The 25920-nt window shown below is 41.5% G+C and overlaps 1 protein-coding gene across 4 annotated transcripts in view; it reads left to right on the forward strand.

The window, feature by feature from the left end:
- Positions 1–25920, forward strand: part of MYPN (myopalladin) — a 106842-nt gene that overhangs the window by 42250 nt on the left and 38672 nt on the right. For all 4 annotated transcript variants that reach the window (XM_023204784.2, XM_023204781.1, XM_023204785.2 and 1 more), the window contains 6 exons: positions 923–1037; positions 2609–2680; positions 11033–11174; positions 14292–14315; positions 18125–18241; positions 18779–19151. In XM_023204784.2, the coding sequence (XP_023060552.1) occupies positions 923–1037; positions 2609–2680; positions 11033–11174; positions 14292–14315; positions 18125–18241; positions 18779–19151 (843 nt within the window). The remainder of the gene's footprint in view (positions 1–922; positions 1038–2608; positions 2681–11032; positions 11175–14291; positions 14316–18124; positions 18242–18778; positions 19152–25920) is intronic.

Consider the following 25920-nt stretch of genomic DNA (forward strand, 5'->3'; position numbering starts at 1 on the left):
AGTATTATAGGTGTGAGCCCCCGTGCCCCCCACAGGAATTATTATTTCCCCATTTTAGAGATGAGGAAGTTGAGGCAAAAAGATATAACCCCTAGACCAAAGGAAAGCCCTCTGCCGTCAGTCATCTATCCATGGGTTACAGGTGAGAGGCCCATGTCCCAAATTCCAAGTTCCCTTCAAGCCCAGAGCTTGTTGCTTTCTGACATGTGCAATTACTGGTATCTTTAACAAAACTGGGAGCCCTTTACTGAGAGAGATGGCCTACCCATCTGGACGCAGGTTCTCCCTGGGGTCAGGTTCTCTGGCAAGATCCACAGACCTCTGTCTCTTCCATAGCAAAACTAAAATAATCTTCCCTCTGCAGCCTTCTCAAGAATACTTGCTGGCTCTCTGGCCCTTCAAATACTCTCTTTAATTTGTATAAACTTGAAGAGCTTGTTGACTCTATGCCATTTCTGCTTTTTGCCATGCCAAATTCTCAGAGGTTAAGTTTTACATATATGAGACCCTGTCTTGGATAAGAGGTATAGATTTACAAAGCCTGGCCTCTTACTTGAAATGAGAGGGGGAGGGAAAATACCTAGGGTAACAACAAAACGAATCTCAAAAAATTACCTTCTGCACATGGTTCCGTCACCGCATTTGTCTTGGATCTCAGTTAACTGTTAATATGTTTGACTCCCTGGCTACACTGAGAACAACGGCCCAAGGACAGGAATAGTGTCTTATTTATTTTCGTGTTTGCATTGCCTAACAAAGTGTGTAGCAAAAATGTCCTTGGTCAATGTTTGTAAAATATCATCAAACGAAGATTTTTATTACACTCACCTGTAAGCAGTGATGCCATTACTAGTTTTCCTAAAATAATTTTCACGAAGAGTGATAGGTCTGTTTTATAATCTATATTTTAATAATTTCTCAGAATCCAGAAGCCAAATGAGGTGTCATCTCCTCCCACTACCTCTGCAGCCATTCCTCCAGCAGTACCCCAAGCTCAGCATTTGGTGGCCCAACCTGGTGTGGCAACCATCCAGCAGGTACAAGAATCTAAGTGAAACACAAGTGCCGTCCACTGTGACAGACAGGCATGGTGACCATGACCATCTTGCATGGCATGATCCGTGTTGTTCTCAGGTGCAACTCCATCATCAGGATAATCACCTTGTATTTCTGATGTTTGAGAGCAGTGATTCCTGTTGCTTTGGGAACATATTCTCGGGCTTCATAGGCAAATTTCTGAGGAAAAGAAACACTTTACAAATTAGTCCCTGGCTTTTCAACTTTCTAAAGGGTGCTGATTACATATGCAGTGAGCTGCCAGCTCTCAGACTGGCCTAGAACACCCTATATCATAAAACCTGATTCGTTTCATGGAGCTGCAGAGAATTCCACTTTCTAAGATGAAGCAAGCATGTAGTTATTTTTTAGAAAACAGCAAAGGCTGTCATCCTTCAAGTTAATAATAGTGATACATGCTCATTGTAAAAACAATTTAAAAATACAGAAGTATGCCAGCTGTGTTGGCTCACACCTGTGATCTCAGCACTCTGGGAGACCAAGGTGGGAGGATTGCTTGAGTCCAGGAGTTTGAGACCAGTCTGGGCAACATAGCGAGACGCTATCTCTAAAAAAAGAAAAAAAAGTTAGCCAGGCCTAGTGGCATGCACCTGTGATCCCAGCTACTTGGGAGGCTGACATGGGAGGATCACTTGAGCCTGAGACGTCAAGGCGACAGTGACCTGTGATAGCATAGCTGCACTCCAGCCTGGGCAACAGAGTAAGACCCTGTCCTCCCACCCCTGCAAAAAATGTATTAAGTAAAAAGCTTAGTCAAGGTTCTATTCCAGTGCCTTCACTCCTCAGAGGTACCTCATGTTAGTAGTTTCTAGTGGGTAGTTCCAGGCATTGTCTATGCATATAGAAGAATACATATATGTATGCATAGACGTTAAAACATATGAAGTCATACTCTCTATACTTATAACATGTTATTGATGTATTTCTTTTATATATATATATATTCTTTTCTATTTTTGAAAAAATTATTTGTAGAGATGAGGTCTCACTGTGTTGCCCAGGCTGATCTTGAACTCCTGGCCTCAAGCCGTCCTCTCACCTCAGCCTTTCAAAGTGCTAGAATTACAGCTGTGAGCCACCATACCCAGCCTGATATATCTCTTTATTGATGATCAATATATTTAAATATATCTATCTACAACCTCTTTTTAAAAATTATCCAACCCAGTTAGTAGTGCAGAGGAGTCAAGTTTTAGTTCTAATCCACTGGTCTTCAAACTGTGATCTTTGTAGCCCCAGGGGTTCTATGGAGCCTCTTTGGAGGTTTAGGGTTAATGACATAGATCCATAGATCTATATGTGAAGAGGTGCCATGGGGATAGGCAGCACATATTTTATAGCCACCATGACCTAAAGAGAAATAGAGTCAGTTCAGTCTAAAATTTGACATCGGTGATTCACAAACTTAGAATGCATCAGGTTTTTGGTTTGGGATGCATTTCATATACCAAATTATATAGGTTTGTTATGTCTCACTGTCCATCTAATAATCTTAGTAACAATGAATCTACTGTTGGTTCCCTTCTACCAGTGTCAGAGCCCCACCAATTACTTGCAAGGATTGGATGGAAAACCTATCATTGCAGCTCCTGTGTTTACAAAGGTAATAAAAATATTACTTATTTCTGTCATGGCTTTAAAGATACCACAGCACCCCAAAGTTATAGCATACAAGATTTATTCATTTTTATCTCAGGATTTGGTCTTATATATGTACAGTATAGGGTTTGGGGTTTTGGTAATTACTACAGTATCACTTCAAGTCCCAGGTTTCTAATAACAGTTTTAGTAATGAGAGAAATGTCTTTCCCTCTTACCACACTGATCTCTGTGGCCATTACACAACTGTTCAACATAGGAGCCGCCCCTAGAGGTCAAGTGATAAATTTCTAGTCACATATTACTCCAAAGATTTCTCTGAATTTTTAGAAAAATTCAATTACAGATACTTGGCTTAGGTGCTCAAGGAGATGGAGTTAAATGCTCTTAGGGGGTTTAACATAAAGCCTCCCTCCCTCTAGGACAAAGAGCTTTCTTTTTCTATTCCATAGTATCAACTATTGAGGTGGCATCAAAATCTGAGTCTCATATTCTTTGTACTTAGCACTAGAAAATTTAGTCAAGCACATTCATTTACAAATGAAAAACCAAGGAGGGCCAGAGAGGTGAAGCCATGTAGCCAATGTCATAGATCCAGTTAGTGGCAAAATCAGGACTACAAACAAGTTCTCCCAATTCTCAGACTGTCAGACTGTGTTTACATGTTGCCCAATCCAGTGAGTGTGAAGGTGAAAAAATTGAGTCACATTGGATTTTATGTATTATGAAGACCAAATAGGCCAAAACTACGCCTGCATTTACAGTTTATTTGTTTGTATGAACACCAAACTTGGGCCCAAAGAGATTTTATCCTCTTTGAAGTATACTTTGGTTTAGAGCAGTTGGTTCTCAATCATGGTTAATTTTGTCCTCCAGAGTCATTGGCAATGTCTGGAGACACTTTTGTTGTCACAATTCGGGGGTTGCGTTCCTGGCATCCAGGAATGGTGCTAAACATCCTACAACACATAGGATGACAGCTCCCCACAACAAAAATAGTCTAGCTCAAAATGTCAACAGTGTTGAAACTGAGAAATCCTGGTATGAGCAAAATGGGAAAAATGGGCTATTTTTCTAGTGAGTACTGATCCTTAAAGGAAGAGCTAAATCCACAACTTCTACAGAAGCATCTGTTTCATGGGAGTTCTGCTTTATCAGATCATTCAAGATGGTTTTCCAAAACCCAGAGTGGAGTCTAGAGCGAACAAACCATGTTTACCAATATCCGTATCAGTTAGGCAAACATTCTTATGTGAAACAAGATGCCTCTCAATTTTTCAAGCTCATTTCATAACCTGCGTTTGAGATTTTAGCTTTACTATTTTCAAAGTCTTGAAGTAGGAGAGCAATATGTTGTGATTTGGCGGATGCAAGACTTTGATGACGAGTTATAGGTGGACCTTTATATGGGGGGGTGTATGTGTGTTTGTAACACAGCTAAAAGAGCTACTTCTTATTGTCTCTTATCGTCATTTCTAAGTCATCTAACCTTCAAACAGGGATTAAGTGCCACAGACACTTTAATTTATCATGCCAGTTTGTCACACCTTAGAGAAAGTGCTGACTCTTCAAAGGCAGCTAAACCACAAGATAGTTTATACTCAGGCTCAGCTAGTCTCCCCCTCTCTTCCCTTCCTCAACTCCGTCTGCCCAGACAGACAGGTGACATCAGAGGGATGTCAGGTGATATAGCCACTCAATTTCAAATCTTCCTAGGTACTGATGTCTTCCCTGCATCTATGTCCATGAAAAGGGTCCAACTCTGTAAAATAGTTAGAAGAGATTTATTCTCAGCCAAATATGAGTGACCATGGCTTGTGACAGAGCCCTCAGGAGATTCTGAGAACATATGCCAAAGGTGGTCAGGGTACAGCTTGGTTTTATATCTTTAGGGAGACATGAGACATCAATCCGTACATGTAAGATGTACATTGATTTGGTCTGGAAAGGCAGGACAACTGGAAGTGGGGCCTTCCAAGTCAGAGGCAGATTCAAATATTTCTTTGATTGGCAATTGGTTGAAAGAGTTATTAACAATAGAAAGGAATGTCTGGATTAGGATAAGGGGTCGTAGAGACCAAGGTTTTATCATGCAGCTGAAGCCTCCAGGAGCAGGCTTCAGAGAATAGATTGTAAATTTTTTTTTTTTATCAGATCTTATCAGACTTACAGAGTCTGTTCTATCAGTAATTCCAGGAGGTATAATGAGGCATGTCCCCTTCTCATCATGACCTGAACTAGTTTTCAGGTTAGCTTCAGAATGCCCTTGCTGAGAGGAGGGGTCCATTCAGATGGTAGGGGGCAGGCAGGGGAGGGTGCGGAGCGGGTGTGCGCTAAGAATTTCATTTTTGGTTTACTCGTATCACCCGGAGCATACCTCTGGCACGTTTATCATGACAGTAAAGCTGTTTACCTTTCGATCTCTCCCGTTCACCTTGAAGACTGTCTCTAATATCTAGATAGGAGTCCATAGAGGCAACAATAGGTAAAAAGTTGTTATTATTTTGAAAAGTCCAATAGGACTTTAACATTTATTTTTATTTATTTCTTTGTTTGTTTTTTGAGATGGAGTTTCACTCTTGTTGCCCAGGGTGAAGTGCAATGGCGTGATCTCGGCTCACTGCAACCTCTGCCTCCCGGGTTTAAGCGATTCTCCTGCCTCAGCCTCCCAAGTAGCTGGAATTACAGGCCTCCACCACCATGCCCAGCTAATCTTTTGTATTTTTAGTAGACATTAGGTTTCACCATGTTGGTCAGGCTGGTCTCAAACTCCTGACCTCAGATCCGCTCGCCTCAGCCTCCCAAAGTGCTGGGATTACAAGCATGAGCCACCGCACCCGACTAACATTTATTTTATTTTATTTTTTTAGACAGAGTCTCCCTCTGTCACCCAGGCTGGAATGCAGTGGCGTGATCTTGGCTCAGTGCAACCTACACCTCCTGGGTTCAAGCGATTCTCATGTCTCAGCCTCCCGAATAGCTGGGACTATAGGTGTGTGCCACCACACCTGGCTAATTTTTGTATTTTTAGTAGAGACAGGGTTTCACCATGTTGCCCTGGCTGGTCTGGAACTCCGACCTTAGGTGATCTGCCCACTCAGCCTCCCAAAGTGTTGGGATTACAGGCGTGAGCCACGGTACCCAACCACATTTGTTCTTTATATTTAATTTTCATGAGCTGATTAGAGCCACAGATTGAGCTGCCTTTGTATGGCGACTCTGATTAGCTCCTTCTATTACTAATTAGATGCTCTGATTGGCAGATACATATACTTTTGATAAATAAAAATAGGAAAATGAATTAATCATTAATATATTTTGTTTGTGAGATAAAATCTCTAAAAGAAATAGCTTCATGGTGGGAAAATGGTCCTTAGTACACAGACCCAAACCCTGATGAGGTTTTCTCAGCCTCATCAGGATATGTGCTTTTGCCTCCATAAATGGGATAAGGATTGTTCAGGCATTGGGCACTAGGATAGGCAGTGGCTCAGATTCCAGAAAGACTTATCAGCAGTGATGTGCTTGCGTTAGTTTCCGTCAGTGAGGGCAGGATTGAGGTCATAGTCACTGCCAGTGTCATTAGCAAATTTCTGAGTCAGAGCCACCAGTGATGGATGGTATCATGTGGCTATGAGCCATGATAACAGATGATTTGCATATGTTTGTTTGGCTTACTCCTGCTCTATTTACTTGTTTAGGGACTTCTGGCATTCCAGTCCCTATGACTCACTTTCTATACTGCCCAACAAAGCATTTCTTTGCCAGTCGTGGCAAGAAGCCACTTTTTTTTTTTTTAAAGAAACGCTTAGAGAGCAGAGTTTTATTTAACTCCTTCCTCTGCTGGTGACAGCGAAGTACTTATCTTCTTTTTAAAAAAGTTAAAATGAAAAGGAGGATTGCCCAGCAAAACAGTGGTAGAATTTGAGAGTGGACTATGGGATTCCAAAACTAGTTCACTACTCTACTCATAGGTGATGTTTGTAAACATACCTATGTTTTTAAATGCTCTTTAACTGTGGATAGAGATAGATTATCCTCCATCCTCTACGCAGTATCAAAAATACTTTCGCTCTGTTTATGCAGGGAAAACAGCACTCACACTTCTTGAGTGTGAAGGGAGGTCGATGATCAAATTAGAATCTTACTCCTATCACTGCTCCCACCCCAGCAGCAGCTGCTCTGGCAGGCTTTCAAGGCTGCAGCAGCCCTGGCCCCAGCTGCTTCAGCAGTAATTTGAAGAGTGCAAGGGGGCAGGGGAAGTGAGAATTTGAAAAAGAGCACTTCATTATATAACAGCAAAGGCAGGAAACCCTGAAATAACTGGGCCAGTAGCGGGATCCAGATTTCTGGAGTTCATGGGCCCCTCTCCCCAGTCAATCAATTCTGGAGACTTTTCTTACTCAATGATTGCATGGGGCACTTGTGACAGTCAAGAGGCAAAAGAGCTTTCAATCAAACAGTTCTTTATCAGTACGAACCACTTTGATCTAACTCCATCCTAAAGCACTGTGCACTTGCAGCATCTTCCAAGGTGCAAAATTATCAACTAATTTAAAAACAAATAAAATGACAAAATGAACCTTGTAGCTGACATCTTTTAACCAATAAGGCAGATGCTCTTTCTCAAGGATGTCCCAGCATTATGTTTGTGGTTATAGATCTACTAAGCAAGAACTATATCCTTTCAACTCACATTTATAGCAGTGGGCATGGTGCTTGGCACAAAGCAGGCACACATTTATTCTGTGACAAAAAACTTCCACTTCAGGCCGGGCATGGTGGCTCACAACTGTAATTCCAGCACTCTGGGAGGTTGAGGCAGGAGGATCACTTGAGGCCAAGAGTTCGAGACCAACCTGACCAAGATGACGAAACCCTGTCTCTAACTAAAAACACAAAAATTAGCCGGGCGTGGTCGCACTCGCCTATGGTCCAGCTACTTGGGAGGCTGAGGCAGGAGAATCACTTGAACCCAGGAAGTGGAGGCTGCAGTGACCTGAGATCATACCACTGCACTCCAGCCTGGGTGACAGAGTGAGACTCCATCTCAAAAAACAAAACAAAAAAACCCTTCCATTTCAGCTAAGAAGAAATTATTATTTTCATTACTTTTTGACTTCAGAGTGTCTTTCAAAAGAATAGAGAAAAAAAGTAAAATGGCAAATGGCCATGGAAGAAGACATGCTTCTCAAGTCTCTATGTTGTCAAGTCACCCTACAAAGAATGTCCTCCCAGATGACCAGTTTAGTGATGACTCACAAGATAGGTTTGCACTTTGAATGCTGCATACCTGAGGAAGTTGTAGATCTTTGGTTATAATGACTTTAGTCCAGATTCATAATTCCTAGAAAAGACTAACTTAATCTTTGCTAGTTGGAGACTGTTTGTCTCATTTGTTGTCAGTGAAGCTGAAAGGAATATGATCAAGTCTGTACACCCCATGCCATTAGTAGCAAACAGCCTAAGACCTACTGCCGTGATGAACGTGATGTCAGCTACACTATGTTCTAGTAGTGTAACTGGTTTGGATCCTGATCTGTGGCAATATGAGCCAGCTCTTTCTCATGAAACTTTGTAGAAAAGCAGCTTTCAGCAATAACAACCATCATCATCCTTATAACTATGACTCTTAACAGTTTTCTAAGTGGCTTGTGAGATGACCCTCTGTTAAGAGTCATAGTTTTCATTCCTTCTTGAGGCAAACCAATTAGAAAACCAAACCAAACATTTAAAAAGGTGGTGGTGGCAGAAGGGGTTGAGTAAATGAAACAGTACATTCACAGCAGAATGAGGTCAATCTAATATATGCTCTGACATGGCCTAAAGTTCAGCTCAGATACATGAGCCAGTTCTCAATCTGCAGAGGTTACACGAAAGCCCTGCTTGCAAAAGGATCTCTTTGAGAAAATATGGTGCTCACAATTTAAACCATCGGTTGGTTGTTATTCATTTAACATCAAAGGCCAAGACTTGTGCTCTATTCACGAGCCCAGCCTAGTTATATGAGATACTACAGTGTGTGGAGTGGGCCTCCTAATGTCTGTGATGGAAGCTCATTCCAGTGTGGCACATCATCAGTACTCAGTAAAGGAATGAAAACTTTATTATGTATAAGCTCCAGGAAGGTGTCTAAGTGCCATTAAAGTTTTCAATGGGTCCCAAAGCTCCCATTTGAGCACACAATTTGCTCAGAGGTCAGGGTGGAGGACATACTCACCAGTTTGCCTGGAGCACCCCAAATTCACTGATGCTTCCTGTTTTCCGTTCTTGTCATTAGTAGATGTTTTGGGAAGACAAAGGATAATAAGATTTTTCGGTCAAATAGTTCTTTATTAATTCAGAAACCACTCGGTGCTAATCCCATCCTGAATTACTTCAGCAAACAAATTTGGGACCTCAGACAGAATAAAACACTAGCATTGAACTACAGCGCCCCCTGGCTGTCACAATTATCAATGCGTAACACCCCTGCGGTAAAAGTCTCGTACACAGTTAATGCTATGTGGTTTTCCCCAGCCCCATATTCTCCTCAGACAAATGCCATTAAGTACGATAGGACCAAGTACAGAATATCATAAGTTGTTCAGACAAGAACTGTAAAAAATAACGAAATATTCGTAACAGCGAATGACAAAAGAGAAAAAACGATCGACTTTCCCCTTCTCTGAAGCAAGAGCCAGTATTTCCTAAATGCAGGTCCAGAAATTGTAATAATAGAAAACCATGCAGCATTTGTTGCTTACAGAGTTTTTGGAGGAAGTTTAATTATAATCTTTTTATGCTTACAGTCTTTGGGCCAAATGAAAAACAAAAATATACCAATACATGTACCAAAGAAGTATTTCATAATCACATGAATTGCCAACTACAGAAAAGAAATGTATGGTTTTCAGTTCACAAATCATGATGAATAAGAAACTAGTTGTGAAAAAATGTGCATTTTATTATCTTCTAGAGTCTAGTATAGTATACACTGGTATCTTACAATTCAAAGTGGTCTCTGTAAACCTTTTATTGTGGGAGTGTGGAAAAGCATTTAATGATTCCTTCTCAAATTTACAACATATTTTACAGTGACATATGACTGTATGTGTGACTAGGATTTTATAAAGACTGTGATTGCTTTTATTCCGCAACGGATTAGTGAGGCTATCCTGTAAAGACCACGTAAGGAAATCAAAATAGCAAAGTGAAAATCAATTTCCAGGACTGCAGAATGTAAACAAGGCAAAGCTAGGAAGACAGAACCAGTTACTTGGGCCATATAACCCTTCCACATTATGAGCAGCCACATTCTTTTGTGGACTAATACATCACTCCTATGTTGAACACATCTAGTAGATACTCACTGCAGATTTAAAGATTATTATTATTTCTAGAAATCCAACACAACTTGGGCATTTAAGAACAGAGCTACTGAGGCCGGGTGCGGCAGCTCAAGCCTGTAATCCTAGCACTTTGGGAGCCCAAGGCGGGTGGATTTCTTGAGCCCAGAAGTTCGACACCAGACTGGGCAACATGGCAAAACCTTGTCTCTATCAAAAAAAAAAAAAAAAAAAAAATTCCAGGCGTGGTGACCTGTGCCTTTAGTCCCAGCTATTCAGGAGGCTGAGGTGAGAGGATCGCTTGAGCCTGGGAGGTTGAAGCTGCAGTTAGCAATGATCACAACACTGCACAACAGCCTGGGAAAGAGAGTGAGACCCTGTCTCAGAGAAAAACAAAAAACAAAAAACACCAAACAACCCCCCCCAAAAAAACAAAACCCAAACCAAAACAACAACAAAAAACCACCCCAAAGATACTGTATTAAAAGTAGCTACATTACTCAAAATGTCGTGCGTAATATTTAATAAATTTACTTAGCATTGGTAGAGAGAGAAAGGAAAACAATAGTGAGGGAAAAGCTTTATATGGGTTCAGATGATTCTGTCTTCAAACCTACTTTTGGGATGTGAGGGCGATCTGGCTGCGACATCTGTCACCCCATTGACAGTCAGAATTAATTCAGCTGATCTGGCTGGCTGTGCGGGCGTCCTCTTCCTCCCTCCCTGCTCCATGTGCGTCCCTCCTGAAGCTGTGCACTCAGTGGAAGACGATGACCATACCTGATATAGGGGGACCGGTCTTCGGTCAGGGACATAGGAGTAGCCGCGCTCCCCTGCTAGAACCTCCAAACAAGCTCTCAAAACTACTTTTGAATGCACATCCACAGAACTGAAGCTGCTAGATATGTAGATGTTTTGGAGAAAAATCCAAATTTGGAGATGGCATCTTTTTCTAAAATTCAACACTGGGACTAGATTACAAAAATGTGTACTTTTTGGTTCTAACTACATTCTTCTTATCATTATAGATGCTACAAAATTTGTCAGCTTCTGAGGGTCAGCTGGTTGTCTTTGAATGCAGAGTAAAAGGAGCTCCATCTCCTAAGGTTGAGTGGTACAGAGAAGGGACTTTAATAGAAGATTCTCCAGATTTTAGGATTTTACAGAAAAGTAAGTTAATGCTTTAAATTATTTTCTGATATTTTGTTTTTATGAAAATTATTGTACACACTTATTTTTATAACTTGTTAACAACTAACTAAAAATATAGTCGAGAATAAAATAAAAAACACCTGTAGTCATACTCCTGTTAATATTTCAGTATGTGTTCTCCAAGAAATTTTCCATGCATAGTTTTTAAAGAAAATCATCATATTCTTTTTTTATAAATTGATTATTTACTCAACATTTAATGAACGCCTTTCAATGTCAATAAACACAGAGCCTCCTTACTTTTTTTTTAGATGGAATCTCACTCACCCATGCTAGAGTGCAGTGGCGCGATCTCGGCTCACTGCAACCTCCACCTCCTCCGTTCAAGCGATTCTCCCACCTCAGCCTCCCCAGTAGCTGTGAATATCTACAGTTACTGCCCTGGAATAAATTTCTAGTATGAGAATTGCTGCTGTAAATTTACATTTTTAGGCTTTTAAAATATGTTGCCAAAATGCCACCCCAAAGGGTTGAACTAAATTTAGGATGATCACACAATTAATTAGCCAAACCGAGACCTTTTGGGGGAGTGAAAGAGGATGCTATTAATAATTATACAGGGATCCCAGGCATAAACTAGGTCTGTCCCAGTTGAACTGGGACACATGTCGCCCTAGCTATATCCTACTACAACCAACAATACATGGGAATACCTTTCGTCTCACACCTTCACCAACAATGAGTGTTAACCATTTTATTAAAAATCTTCACTAACTTTACAGGCCAAAAATGGGAACACTTGTTTTAATCTACACTTCACTAATTAAATCTGGGATGAAACTTTTCTTTTTCATGTTTACTTAGGTCTTTGTATTTCTTTATTTCACATTGGGTTCTTGCTCTTTTTTATTGTAAGAATTATTTAGAAATTTACATGGTTAGTTCTTCTTTTCTTATCGCACCATGCTTTCACCTTGTCATGCGGTGCTTTCTCCTTGACCCATTTCAGCCATAAACTACATTGCAACATACTTGCTTTTTAAAAATATGTTTTATTAACTATGTAGAACAATCTATTATAGAAAAACTTGGGAAAGAAATTTGCTAAAATGTTGGCAGTCTTTCTCTGGGCCGTGAGCCTAGGGTCGATTGTTTTACTTCCTTTTGCATTTCTGTATTTTTTTAGTTTCTCCATAATGAACATGTATAATTTTTGTTTATTTATTTTTTATTTTTTACATTGATTAATAAAAATTTTACAATTTACCATGTACAACATGATGTTTTGAAATATATATACATTGTGGAATGGCTAAGTTGAGCTAATGAACATATGTGTTACCTCACACACATCATTTTTTGAGGTGAGTTACTTGCTTTTTTCTTAATCTTTTTCTGTCTATCACAAAATAGTAGTCCTTAGATCAGTGTGACATAGGAATCAGTGCTACTGTCAGGTTTTATTGGCAGTAGCAGCAACAATAATATATTCTGAATGCCATTTAAACTGAGAGATGCCAGGCACAGTGGCTTACACCTGTAATCTCAGGCCTTTGGGAGGCCAAGGCAGACGGATCATTTGAGGTCAGTAGTTTGAGACCAGCCTGGCCAACATGGTGAAACCCTGTTTCTACCAAAAAAAAAAAAAAAAAAAAAAAAAAAACTCAGCCGGGTGTGGTGACATGCACCTGTAGTCCCAGCTACTCTGAAGGTTGAGGCAGGAGAATCACTTGAACCCAGGAGACAGAGTTGCAGTGAGCTGAGATAGCACCACTGCATTCCAGCCTGAGCAACAGAGTGAGACCTTATCTCAAAACAAAACAAAACAAACAAACAAAAAGCAAACAAACAAACAAAAAAAAAACAGAGAGAGAAAAAAACTTCAGTGGGTTTACCAGTGAAAAAGATTAAAACTAAGTTCAACAACTACTTTTTGAGTGTTGGCAATTCAATATCAATCAAACACCTATATTCAGTACCACCGTGGGCATTTTCATGAAGCCCAAAGAATTTTAAGGTAAGAACCTACTCCTGGCTGGGCATGGTGGCTCACACCTTTGAATCCCAGCACTTTGGGAGGCCGAGGCAGGCGGATCACGTGAGGCCAGAAGTTTGAGACCAGCCTGGCCAATATGGTGAAACCCCATCTCTACTAAAAATACAAAAATGAGCCGAGTGTGGTGACAGGCGCCTGTAGTCCTAGTTACTCAGGAGCCTGAGGCAGGAGAATCACTTGAATCCAGGAGGTGGAGGTTGCAGTGAGCCAAGATCTTGCCACTGTACTCCAGCCTGGGCAACAAAGCGAGACTTTATCTCAAAAAACAAAACAAAGCAAAACAAAAAAAAACCTACTCTTGAAAAAACTCTGATCTATCCTGAGGCTCTGAATCTTAGAAACCTCAGAGCAGGAGGTATAGTGTACATTTTATTAGAATATCAGAGCCCAAAGCCAAGAACAATCTCTCAGTCTTCACAAACCTTTTTCAGGTAAGGCTGAATGAGTGCCAATAAAAGCAAGTCATTTCTGAAATAGAGCTAACTCGGAAACTTCCTTGGCTAAGGTTTATGTACCCCAAGTGGAAGCCCAGATTTATTTCAAGAGGAAGCAATATCATTTAATTGTTGCTCTTGGGCAAGGCGCAGTGGCTCATGCCTGTAATCCCAGTACTTTGGGAGGCTGAGGCGGGCAGATCACCTGAGGTCAGGAGTTCAAGACTAGCCTGGTCAACACAATGAAACCCCGTCTCTACTAAAAATACAAAAATGAGCCTGTCGTGGTGGCACATGCCTGTAATTCCAGCTACTTGGGAGGCTAAAGCAGGAGAATTGCTCAAACCCAGGAGGCAGAGGTTGCAGTGAGACAAGATCGTGCCATTGCACTCGAGCCTGGACAACAAGAGCGAAACTCAGTCTCAAAAAAAAAAAAACACAAAACAGTTTTTGGTCTTTTGCCATCTTTCTGTAATATCCATCCTACCCCTGTTAAAGTCATCTTACTCAATATTGTCACATAACCTTATTGTATCACTCCTGAGTGTGCAAGAGACTGTGAAATTCTATAGGAGGCTTCTGATGAACATGTAGTTTCTCAGTAAAATAAATGCTCAGAGTCTTTTACTTTTCTTTTTCTTTTAGAACCTCGATCCATGGCAGAGCCAGGTAAAGATGATTTCAACTGTAATTTATTAGTATATGAGTGATTTTATATATATAAGAATGCATAATGAAGTTACACTGAGATGAATAAAAAGTGAAAAATAAAGTTTTAGGAAAAATACAAAAATTAGCCAGGCATGGTGGTGCATGTCTGTAATCCCAGCTACTTGGGAGGCTGAGGCAGGAGAATCGCTTGAGCTTGGGAGGTGGAGGTTGCAGTGAGCCAAGATCGTGACACTACAATACAGCCCGGGTGACAGAACAAGCATCTGTTCCAAAAAAAAAAAAGCCATCCAAATGAGCTATAGCTATTATTGTAGGAGGAGAGGAGGGGAGCCTGTGCAAATCTGGAATATATATTTAATACCTCATATGAATGCAGTTGGTTCTTGGTCATTGAGAAGTGTGTTTTGGTTATTGAGAAGTGTTTCTTTTCCTCCATAAATGGCTGCCATTTGAGTCCTCTCAAAACTAGGCAAAGCAATTTTTATAATGCTAGGTGAATTTCAGTTCCATAGCCTAGGTATCTCAAAATTTATGCATCATCAGATTTTGCAGCTTGCAGAGATTCAGTAAAATATCTGTGATGTGATTTGATTTAGTTGGGAGGATACTAAGATGAAATACAAGTGACAGTAGGCAAACTTAGAAAGTTCAAGTCACTCACAAAACAGGGCAAACATCCGAATGCCCTCTCTGTGCCACCCAGAAAAATCAGATTGTATTTGCAACCCTGTTAGAGAAAGCTGGTTTGTGATCTTATTACTATAATTCTCTCTTCAGGCTGGGCATGGTGGCCCACGCCTGTAATTCCAGCACTTTGGGAGGCTGAGACGGGTGGATCACCTGAGGTTGGGAGTTCGAGACCAGCCAGGCCAACATACATACAACCCCATCTCTACTAAATTTACAAAAATTAGCCGGGCTAGGATTTTTAAGAGTTTTGGAGTGGATTGAAGAGTGGAGATCACTGGTTGGTTGAAAAGTGCAGGGTGAAGTCATGGGACGGGGAGATGAAGAAGCCATGTTCTCATTGCTGATCTTGATCTTCTGTGGGGGTCTTCAAACTAGTTGCTGGAATTCATGGTCTGAAAAAATGTCTTAAGAGATCCTAAACAAAAGCCTTATGAGGCTGGGCACAGTAGCTCACACCTATGATCCCAACACTTTGGTGGGAGGATCGCTTCAGAACACGAGTTAAAGACCAGCCTGGGCAATATAGTGAGACTCCCACCTCTACAAAAACTTAAAAATTAGCCAGGCATGGTGGTGTATGTCTGTGGTCCCAGCTGCTCAGGAGGCTCAGGTGGGAGGATCACTCAAACCTGGGAGGTAGAGGCTGCAGTGAGCCAAAATTATGCCTCTACACTGCAGCCTGGGCAACAGAGCAAGACCTTGTCTCAAAAAAAAAAAAAATAGAAGCCTTATGATTCTAATGTTGGAAATCCTGTCTATAGAGGCTGGGCACGGTGGCTCACGCCTGTAATCCCAGCACTTTGCGAGGCCGAGGCAGGCGGATCATGAGGTCAGAAGATCAAGACCATCCTGGCTAACATGGTGAAACCCCATCTCTACTTTAAAAAATCCAAAAAATTAACCGGGCGTGGTGGCAGGTGCCTGTAGTCCCGGCTACTCGGGAGGCTGAGGTGAGAGAATGGTGTGAACCTGGGAGGCAGAGCTTGCAGTGATCACACCACTGCATTCCAGCCTGGGTAACAGAGTGAGACTCCATCTCAAAAAATAAATAAATAAAATCCTGTCTATAGGAACAACGGGGATGCAAATCAATTCTTAAATAGTCTTATGATCCTAATGTCAGAAATCCTATCTATAGGAACAAGTAGATGCAGGTGGTCAGGATCTAGTGCTGTATGACTTTAAGTGACAAAGGAAGTGGGTCAAAGTGCAGCCTGATTAATGCTTAACTGTATTTCTGTCCCGAACCGAGCATGCCATTCTTGTCAACCCTGTGGTGATGGTTTCAATATCACACTGACTGGAATTATGTGTCTCAACTACCACTTAACAAGAATGGAGTTAGCTTGACTGGCTTAGACCAGTCATGATTTACCACCTGAGGCTGAGAGGGGCCAGCTTTCTTCGAAATATATGACCACTCCAAGTAGAGTAGACAAAGCCAAAGTTCTATCAACAAGGAGGTAGGAGGAGCAAGAGTCACTGAGTAGGTACTTGCCTTGGTCCACTGTGTGCTGCTGTAACAGAATACCTGAAACTGGGTGATTTTTAATAAGGAACAGGGATTTATTTCTTACAGTTCTGGAGGCTGGAAAGCCCAAGATCAAGGGGCCTGCATCTGGTGAGGGCCTTCATGCTGTGTCATTCCATGGCAGAAGACAGAAGGGCAAGAAAGCAAGTGCACAAGAGAAGGGAGGGAGAGAGGGGGCCACTCTTACTTTCATGATGAATCCACTCCCATGATAACCACATTTATCCATTTATTAGGGCAGAGGCATCATGACGTAAACACCTCCCTTTAGGCTCCACATCCCAACACTGAAACACTGGGAACTGTTTCCAGCACATGAATATTGGGGGACACGTTCAAACAGCAATACTCAATACTGCCTGCCATGCCCCCCTGGCCAGATTTCCTAGAAATGGTCTAGTTAATTCAATTCAATTATCATGAAGCACTGAGATGCCTGCCAAGTTTCTCCTAATGCAACTATTTTTTAATAATTTTGTTTTTAATGTCATTTCTATGGAGTGATAACTGGAGGTTTATGCTACTGTCTTATACCTCCTCTTTATTAGCTGTCAAGGAATATCTAACTTTAATAATTTTGGACGGTAGTCATGTGGTTCTACCTGGCAATCACCTCTGTAGTCATTCACAGAGGATCATTGTTCACAGTGTATCAGAGTAATCCATAAGATTTACCATAGTAATACAAAAGTAGAAATGCCTTTCACTCTTCTTTCATCCAGAATTTCAAGTTACTCTATCAGTTCATTACTACTAGTAAAGCAAAATATTTGCTGTCCAATTTTAAATTGTGGTCCTTGTTTAAAATAATCTTACTGCAAAATTTCCCCAGGGAAATAGCGAGAGACCTAGGTTTAGAAAATGTTTTATTAGTTCTTTAATTTCACAGAAATTTCCTTCTCCTTTGACTCCTAGTTTGTTTTTCTGATTTTTAAAAAATTTATTGTCATTCATTTCTATTTTTGCCATCTGTACTGATGACATAAGAATAGAAGATTATCTGAGAATCCATAATATGTAACAATTTTTACAAAATCCCCTTGTCAGGTCAGGCATGGTGGCTCATGCCTGTAATCCCAGCACTTTGGGAGGCCGAGGCGGGCAGATCACTTGAAGTCAGGAGTTCAAGACCAGCCTGTCAACATGGCGAAACCCCATCTCTACTAAAAAGACAAAAATTAGCGGGTGGCACACGCCTGTAGTCCCAGCTACTCGGGAGGCTGAGGCAGGAGAATCACTTGAACCTGGGAGGTGGAGGATGCAGTGAGCCAAGATCTTGCCACTGCACTCCAGCCTGGGTGACAGAGCAAGGCTCCGTCTATAAAAAAAAATAAAATTCCCCCTGTCAATACTTGGCCTGTCTGCATGGAGTTATTTTTTCTATATTCTTTGACTCATTTTGCCTACTAATCAGTCAATTCAATCTGATAATTGTTTTGACCAATTGTTTTCAAAGAATTAATATAACGGGCTTCTTATATTGACTTTGTAGAATCATTGACTTTGATATCATCTGATATCAGTAAATTCTATAATTCTATTTTCATAATTAAGTCAGTAACCATTCTGTTTCACTGGCATATAGAGGAGATTTGCACCTTGGTCATTGCTGAGGTGTTTGCAGAAGATTCTGGGTGCTTCACATGTACTGCAAGCAACAAATACGGCACAGTGTCAAGCATTGCACAGCTGCATGTGAGAGGTAAGGACCCTTTAATGCCAGAACAGTTTAACCTGTGACTTTGAGTGTGAATATGCAGACTTTGTGTTACTATTCCTTACTGTTTTTCATACGAAGCTGGCTTGGCTCTCCCAAAAAGATTTGAATTACTGAGGAAAATGTTCGTGAACAGTGTCCAATTTTCAATTTCTTATTGCACTTACAGCCACCACTCCAATTACCCTGCTGTCGTCATTATATTTTCAATTTCTTATTGCACTTACAGCCACCACTCCAATTACCCTGCTGTCGTCATTATATTTCCTAAGAGAACATCTCCTCAATAAATTTCTAAATTTCTTTCCAAAGGGGTATTTATACTTTAAATTTAGTATTTTATTTTTAATTTAATTTTTTTCCTGTATCCTTACCATTCTTTAATGCCCCGATGATGATCTGTTTTTGACAAGCATTTCCCATTCATACATTCATCTGGTGTGAACACTTTCCCATTTGTGCACATGCCCCAGTTCAGGCTTACAGTGGCTGACAACTCAGGTCCTGTTATTGTCCTTTCAGGAAATGAGGACCTCAGCAACAATGGGTCTCTTCACTCAGCCAACTCCATCACCAACCTGGCTGCTATTGAGCCACAGCCCTCCCCACCCCACTCAGAGCCTCCGTCTGTGGAACAACCCCCCAAACCCAAACTCGAGGGAGTTCTGGTGAACCACAATGAGCCCCGGTCCAGCTCTAGGATTGGGCTTCGTGTGCACTTCAACCTGCCTGAAGATGACAAAGGAAGTGAAGCATCCTCTGAGGCTGGCGTGGTGACCACCAGACAGACCAGGCCCGATTCTTTCCGGGAGAGGTTCAACGGACAGGCAACAAAAATCCCAGAGCCTTCTTCTCCCGTCAAAGAGCCCCCTCCAGTTCTGGCCAAACCCAAACTGTAAGTAAAAAGTAGGATGAATAACCAGGAGCTTCTGTGATCTTTACTTGAGTCTGATCTTAAAAATAATGGAACTCAGCTAGGCACAGTTGCTCACACCTGTAATCCCGGCACTTTGGGAGACCGAGGCAGGAGGCTCGCTTGAGCCCAGGAATTTGAGACCAGCCTGGGAAAAATAGTGAGACCCCTGTCTCTAAAAGAAAAAAATTTCAAGTAAAAACATTAGCAGGCATGGTGATGCGTACCTATAGTCCTAGCTACTTGGGAGACAGAGGCAGGAGGATCACTTGAGCCTAGGAGTTTCAGGCTACAGTGAGCTGTAATTGTGCCACTGTACCCCAGCCTGGGTGACAGAGCAAGACTTGTCCAGGAAAAAAAAAAAAAAAAGATAGAACCAAAAAGGGGAATTCCCAAATGAGAAAATACACATTAAATGTTTTGCCAAATGTACATCCTTACATTAATAGAAGCACACTATCACTATTATCCTTAATTAATATTCTACCTCCAAGCAATGTTGCACTTAAACTAATTCAGAAACATTTGTCTGACATTCTGACATTAGAGGCCCCAGGTAAAGCACTTCTGTGCTTCTCTTATAAAAATGTTTTTTGTGTCTAATCGTCTTTACAGTCTGTAATTTCATCCTTATATTTCTCATTTCTGCTTCAATTTAAGCTTCTGTAGTCATTATAGAAAAGCTATTTAGTATTTTTTAGATAGTTCCGAGCTGCTGCTGGATAAATATAGTAGGATAAAGAAGTGGTCATGATTTTCTGACTCAACTCAGGAGCCTACTGTGGTTGTTGCCCTGACTCTCTAGAAAGCCATGTTGCAATCACGGCTGGGCATGGTGGCTCACGCCTGTAATCCCAGCACTTTGGGAGGCCGAGGTGGGCAGATCACAAGGTCAGGAGATCGAGACCATCCTGGCTAACATGGTGAAACCCCTGTCTCTACTAAAAATACAAAAAATTAACCCGGCATGGTGGTGGGCGCCTGTAGTCCAAGCTACTTGGGAGGCTGAGGCAGGAGAATGGCGTGAACCCAAGAGGTGGAGCTTGCAGTGAGCCAAGATCGCGCCACTGCACTCCAGCCTGGGTGACAGAATGAGACTCCGTCTCAAAAGAAAAAAAAGAAAAAGAAAACCATGTTACAATGTTTAAAATATCCATCCACAACATAGCAAATACAGGGCATGACATTGCTATTATTTCCTGTTTCATCCACACATCAAATTCATAAAAAATTGTTTCTAATTACAAAAACTTTTAAATATCAACATCAAAATCTACAGCACCAGTGCACCCACTGTGGCTTGCTCATCACCATGAAATGTTCACTGGAAGTCATTCGTGTTTAGTTTATATTCTTCTCATCACTATATGCAGCAAAATTCTGGACATAAGATTCAATGTTGTGAAACATACCTCTAAGCAAGTCACATCCAGAAATGTCTCAGTCCCCTCAAAGTCCTGTCAGTCACAGGAAACAGGAATCCACTTAAAGTAAAAAGAGGGGAAGAGGTTACTGCAGGGATATAGGCAGAAATGGGTAAGCCAAACACAACCAAGCCCTGCAGGAGAAGAACTGGAGAGGTAGGAGCTGGGCCTCTTCACCTGTCATCTCAGGATCACAGGTCAGTCCAGCCTCTGTCTGCTAGAGCTTGTGCGACTGGTTCACCCTCTGTCTACGTGAGCATCTCCTTGTTTCCTCTTTACTTATCTGATCCATTCGTCTCTCTTTGAAGACCCATCAGTTCATAAGTGGCCCATCATGGCCATGTCCCAATTCCACATCATAATCTGTGTCAAGTACCACTGTTAACTAAATCAATCTCAGCAGCTCAACTCCCAATTCTAGTTGGTCCACGCTGGTCAGGTGACCTCCTGCCCCCTCCCCCAGTACACTCAACTGTTAGAGGATTTATGTTTGGAAGAAACTGTAGGTGGGAGAAGTTCTCAGAGAAGGGAGTTACAGGGGACAGGTAACCCCAAACAACCTCCTGGGGAATTGCCTCCTTCGTAGGACTGTCTCTTCCCTGGTAACAGTTTTAGGGGCCGTTACATAGTACGATGGAAAAAAAAAATTCTGCCAACATATTTAAAGAGGTTTATTCTAAGTCAATATGAGTGACTACGACCCAGGGAAACACAGTCTCCAGAGGTCCAGAGAAAGTGCACCCAAGGCAGTCAGGTTGCAGTTTGGTTTTATGCATTTCAGAAACACAAGAATTGCAGGTAAAATCATAAATCAATACAAGAAGATAAACATTGGTTTGGCCCCAAAATGCAGGACATCTCAAAGCAGGGACTTACCAGTCATAGGTGGGGCTGGGGATTCTGTGGTTGGCAATTGAAAGAGTTAAGTTTTGTCTGAAAACTTGGAGTCAGTAGAAAGGAATGTTTAAGTTAAAATAAGGGAGTCTGCTGTTTGTCATGTGATGCCATGCCAGAGTCGGGATGAAAAGAAAACCACCATACAGTGGGTCAAAAAGGCCTGTTCCAAATTAGCCAGGTTTGGTGGCGCATGCCTTTAATCCCAGCTACTCAGGAGGCTGAAGTGGGAGAACTGCTTGAACCTAGGAGGCAGAGGTTGCAATGAACCGAGATAGCGCCACTGCACTCCAGCCTGGGTGACAGAATGAGATTCTTTAAAAAAAAAAAAAAAAAAAAAAAGACCTGTTTCATGAGATTTTATGGCTATGGTTTGTTTTAGAAGTGACTTTCCCTAGGTCCCTTAGGATAGGATTTGAGCATAGAAAAAGGTCAGAGTTTAGTCCTCAGGTATGTCAGTTAGGATTAAGGTGAGCTTCACGTTGCAGACAACCCAAACTAACAGGGTTTAAATACTTGAGGGTTTATTTTCTCTCATATAAAGAAAGTAGACAGGGAGTCTGGGGCTATGAATGTTGGTTCCATGGTCATTAAGAATCCAGTCTCCTTCTGTCTTTCTACTCTGCCATCCCAAACACTGGCTTTTTCTCTAGGTCCCCTCATGGTCCAAGACAGCTGATGGTGGTCAAGTCACCACATCTACAAAGTGCTGGGATTACAGGTGTGAGCCACTGCATCCAGACATCACTTTTGATGTTAGAATCTCTTCTAAGGAGACTTCTTAGAGGTTTCAACCAAAATTTTCTGCTTCTGCCTCTTTGGCCAGAATTTAGGCAGATGAGACACTAGTTGCAAAGGAGGCTGGAAGTACAGTCTTTAGCTGCACATATTGCCACCATAAACAAAATCGGGTTCTTTTACAAGGCAGGAATTAAGTAGACAGCAGTGTCTGCCACATGAGACTTGCAATTAACATAAGACGTCTCTCTAATAAATCATGTAGTGACACCCTCTAGAAACATAGTTCTCGGCACTATATAATTCTTTAATATTCTTTGCCTTCCTTAAGTTTTCTCTAGTGTATACATATGTTTACATTAGTATAGATATGAATATATATATTCACCACACTCACACATACACACATCATTTGTAAATCTACATGCCTACAACCTTTTCTTGCTAGTTTTAACCTCATTGGTTTAACCTCACACATTTTGCACTAAAATATATTGACTCAGTCTTCTCAAAGATACAATTTTCTGCTTGTTCCTTCTATTTGCTATTCATATGGAAAATAGAGATAAAGTAGATCTTAAAATTGCAACAGAAAGGGAAGCCGTCATTTTGAAACCTTGTATCATCAAAGCCTGACTTTGAAATTTCAGATTGAATATTAAGCTGTCTAGAGCAGTGATTCCTTATCCTGGCCACACTCTAGAATAAAATTTGGAGCTTTTAAAAAATATTTATGCCTTCCATCTCAATTGAATCAGATTATTTTAATGTGCAGCCAGTTTGGAAACCACTGGTCTAGAGTTAGAGAAATAACCTCGGCTGGGCGCGGTGGCTCACGTCTGTAATCCCAGCACTTTAGGAGGCTAAGGCAGGTGGATAACTTGAGGTCAGGAGTTCTAGACTACTCTGGCCAACATGGTGAAACCCCGTCTCTACTAAAAACACAAAATTTAGCCAGGCATAGTGGCGCATGCCTGTCATCCCAGCTACTCGGGAGGCTGAGGCAGAAGAATCATTTGAACGTAGGAGGCAGAGGTTGTAGTGAACTGAGATCGTGTCACTGCACTCCAGCCTGGGTGACAGAGCAAGATTCTGTTTCAAAAAGAGAGAAAAAAGAAAAAGAAAGGAACAACCCTGAGTTGCAACTCTTCCCCACTCCCTACCACCCACCCGCTACACCCAGGAAAACACAATAATTAACATTTAAAAGTGAGATAAATGTCAGACAAAAGTCAGAATATACTAGGAAAGCCTATGCTTTGGGGCCAAGTGTTTCTTTAGGGCAGCGGTTCTCAGTCCTGGGTGACTGTGAGAATCAGCTGGGGCCTTGTGGTAGGCAGACCCGCCACATCAGCATCACCTGGAAGCTTGGTTGGAATGCAGACTCCCAGGCTCCGCCCCACACCTGCCGGATCAGAAACTCTAGGGATGGGGGCCAGAAACCTGTGTTTTAACAGGCCCTCCAGAGGATTCTGAGGCCCAGTAAAGTTTGAGAATGACTGACCTACATTTGAAAAGATAATAATAACTCTGTCTGAATTCCATTGCAGGTAAATTAACTGAGCAGGTGCCTAAATCAGCAAGGTTCATTTGTCTTTTACAGTTTCCAGGTGATTCAAATGTGCAACCAGCAGAGTGACTGCTGCTAAAACCATAGCAGATTTACTCAGAACTAGTTTTCCAAGTCAGTGATGCACTGGAAAATGTTTAATGACTGACAGGGGAGAGAAAGCCCTGATTTTTAGCATTTGCACCAATTTCAAGCTACTAAGAGAAAGTCATCGAATGGGTAGTTGAAATGAGATGTGCACTATCTGTTCTTCAAAGCCAGTGAACTGGCTCCAGCACACACTGCCAGAAATTGTCGTTGCCAAAACTGTTTTCAAAAGTACTTGATACAGTATCTCAAGTTTGTTGTTTGGCATTTTATCTTCAGAATTCAAAATCCTTAATAATTTCTTTTGTATTCCTTATAATGCAGAGTCTCTGTGTCCCAAAAGCAACACATATTTCCAAAGAACATAAAACTGGCCAGGCGCAGTGCCTCATGCCTGTAATTCTAGCAATTTGGGAGACCAAGGCGGGCAAATTGCTTGAGCTCAGGTGTTTGAGACCAGCCTGGGCAACATGACAAGACCCCCAACTCTACAAAAAATACAAAAATTGGCGGGGCCAGGAGGTGCGCGCCTGTGGTCCCAGCTACTTGGGACGCTAAGGCAGGAGGATCACTTGAACTCAGGAGGTTGGGGCTACAGTGACCCGTGATTGTGCCACTGCACTCCAGTCTAGGTGACAGAGTAAGACTGCCTAAAATAATTAAATAAATAAAAATAAAATAAAGATCATATAGTTAGTGGTCCTGAAGCACTGTGATCCCACATATGGGTCCTCCTGTGGTTACTCATTCAAGAGTAGATTCTCCTAAACATCAAAGTTTGGCAGCCTTAATGACTTTATGCATATATGATTTTAAGACATTTTCATTACATTTTGTTAAAAAAGAACTCTTTCGTGAAGAGAAATTTAATAGACCACTGAATTCAACAGACCATTGAATTCAACGGACCATTAAGGCAAATCATGTGATGCCTCTGTGACTCAGGTTCTATAAATGGAGTTTCAGTTTGATCTTTCTCCTTTTAGGAACAATGAAAGTCTAAGGCAAGGTTTATAATCGGGGTGAGCATATAATCATCATTCAAATTAGGACATTTCTGAGAGTGAAAGTGAGTTCTATTAATAATGATGTCAGGGCCGGGCACGGTGGCTTGCACCTGTGATCCCACCAGTTTGGGAGGCCAAGACGGGCAGATTATTTGAGGTCAGGAGTTCAAGACCAGTCTAGCTAAAATGGTGAAACCCTGTCTCTACTAAAAATACAAAATTTAGCCGGGCATGGTGGTAGACACCTGTGGTCCCAGCTACTTGGGAGGCTGAAGCACAAGAATCGCTTGAACCCAGGAGGCAGAGGTTGCAGTGAGCCGAGATCGCACCACTGCACTCCAGCCTGGGCAACAGAGTAAGACTCTGTCTCAAAAACAAAAACAAAAACAAAAATAATGATGCCAGGAAAAGATGTTAAACCAGGACCTTCCTGAATATGTTGGGACATATGGTCGGTCACCTCATCTATAAAGGTTTGTTATCACAAGAGAATGAGAAACCCCTCTGAGACACATCTGGCTTCTTTGTTAAGGTCTGCTCTAAAACAAGGCAGAGTGGAGAATACAGCACGTTCTTATGGAGAATTCGGCCCTTTTCAGTAACTCACACTGGTGTGTAGCTCAGTGCCTTCTGTTCTGAAGCTGGGAGACTTTCTGCTGGTCATCAGAACTTTGAGCACTGCCTACAAGAGAAACATTGTCTCTATTTCTCTTTTCCAATTTATAAACTCTTTGTTGCACAACTCAAAGGTCACAATACAAAGAATACAGTGTCAATGAGGCCCTTGGAAAGAAGGAAAGACAAACTCACCAATTATTGGTCAGCTGATTTTTGCCACTCTGGTTGTGTGTTCTTTATTAGGATCAAGTTATTTTATTTTATTTCATTTTATTTTATTTTATTTTATTTATTTATTGAGACAGGTCTCACTCTGTCACCGAGGCTGGAGTGCGGTGGCACGATCAGGACTCGCTGCAATCTCTGCCTCCAGGCTCAAGCCTGGGACCTCAAGTGATCTTCCTGGGATCCTC

The sequence above is a fragment of the Piliocolobus tephrosceles genome, chromosome 9 (assembly GCF_002776525.5).
Source record: "Piliocolobus tephrosceles isolate RC106 chromosome 9, ASM277652v3, whole genome shotgun sequence".
Classification (NCBI taxonomy): Eukaryota; Metazoa; Chordata; class Mammalia; order Primates; family Cercopithecidae; genus Piliocolobus; species Piliocolobus tephrosceles.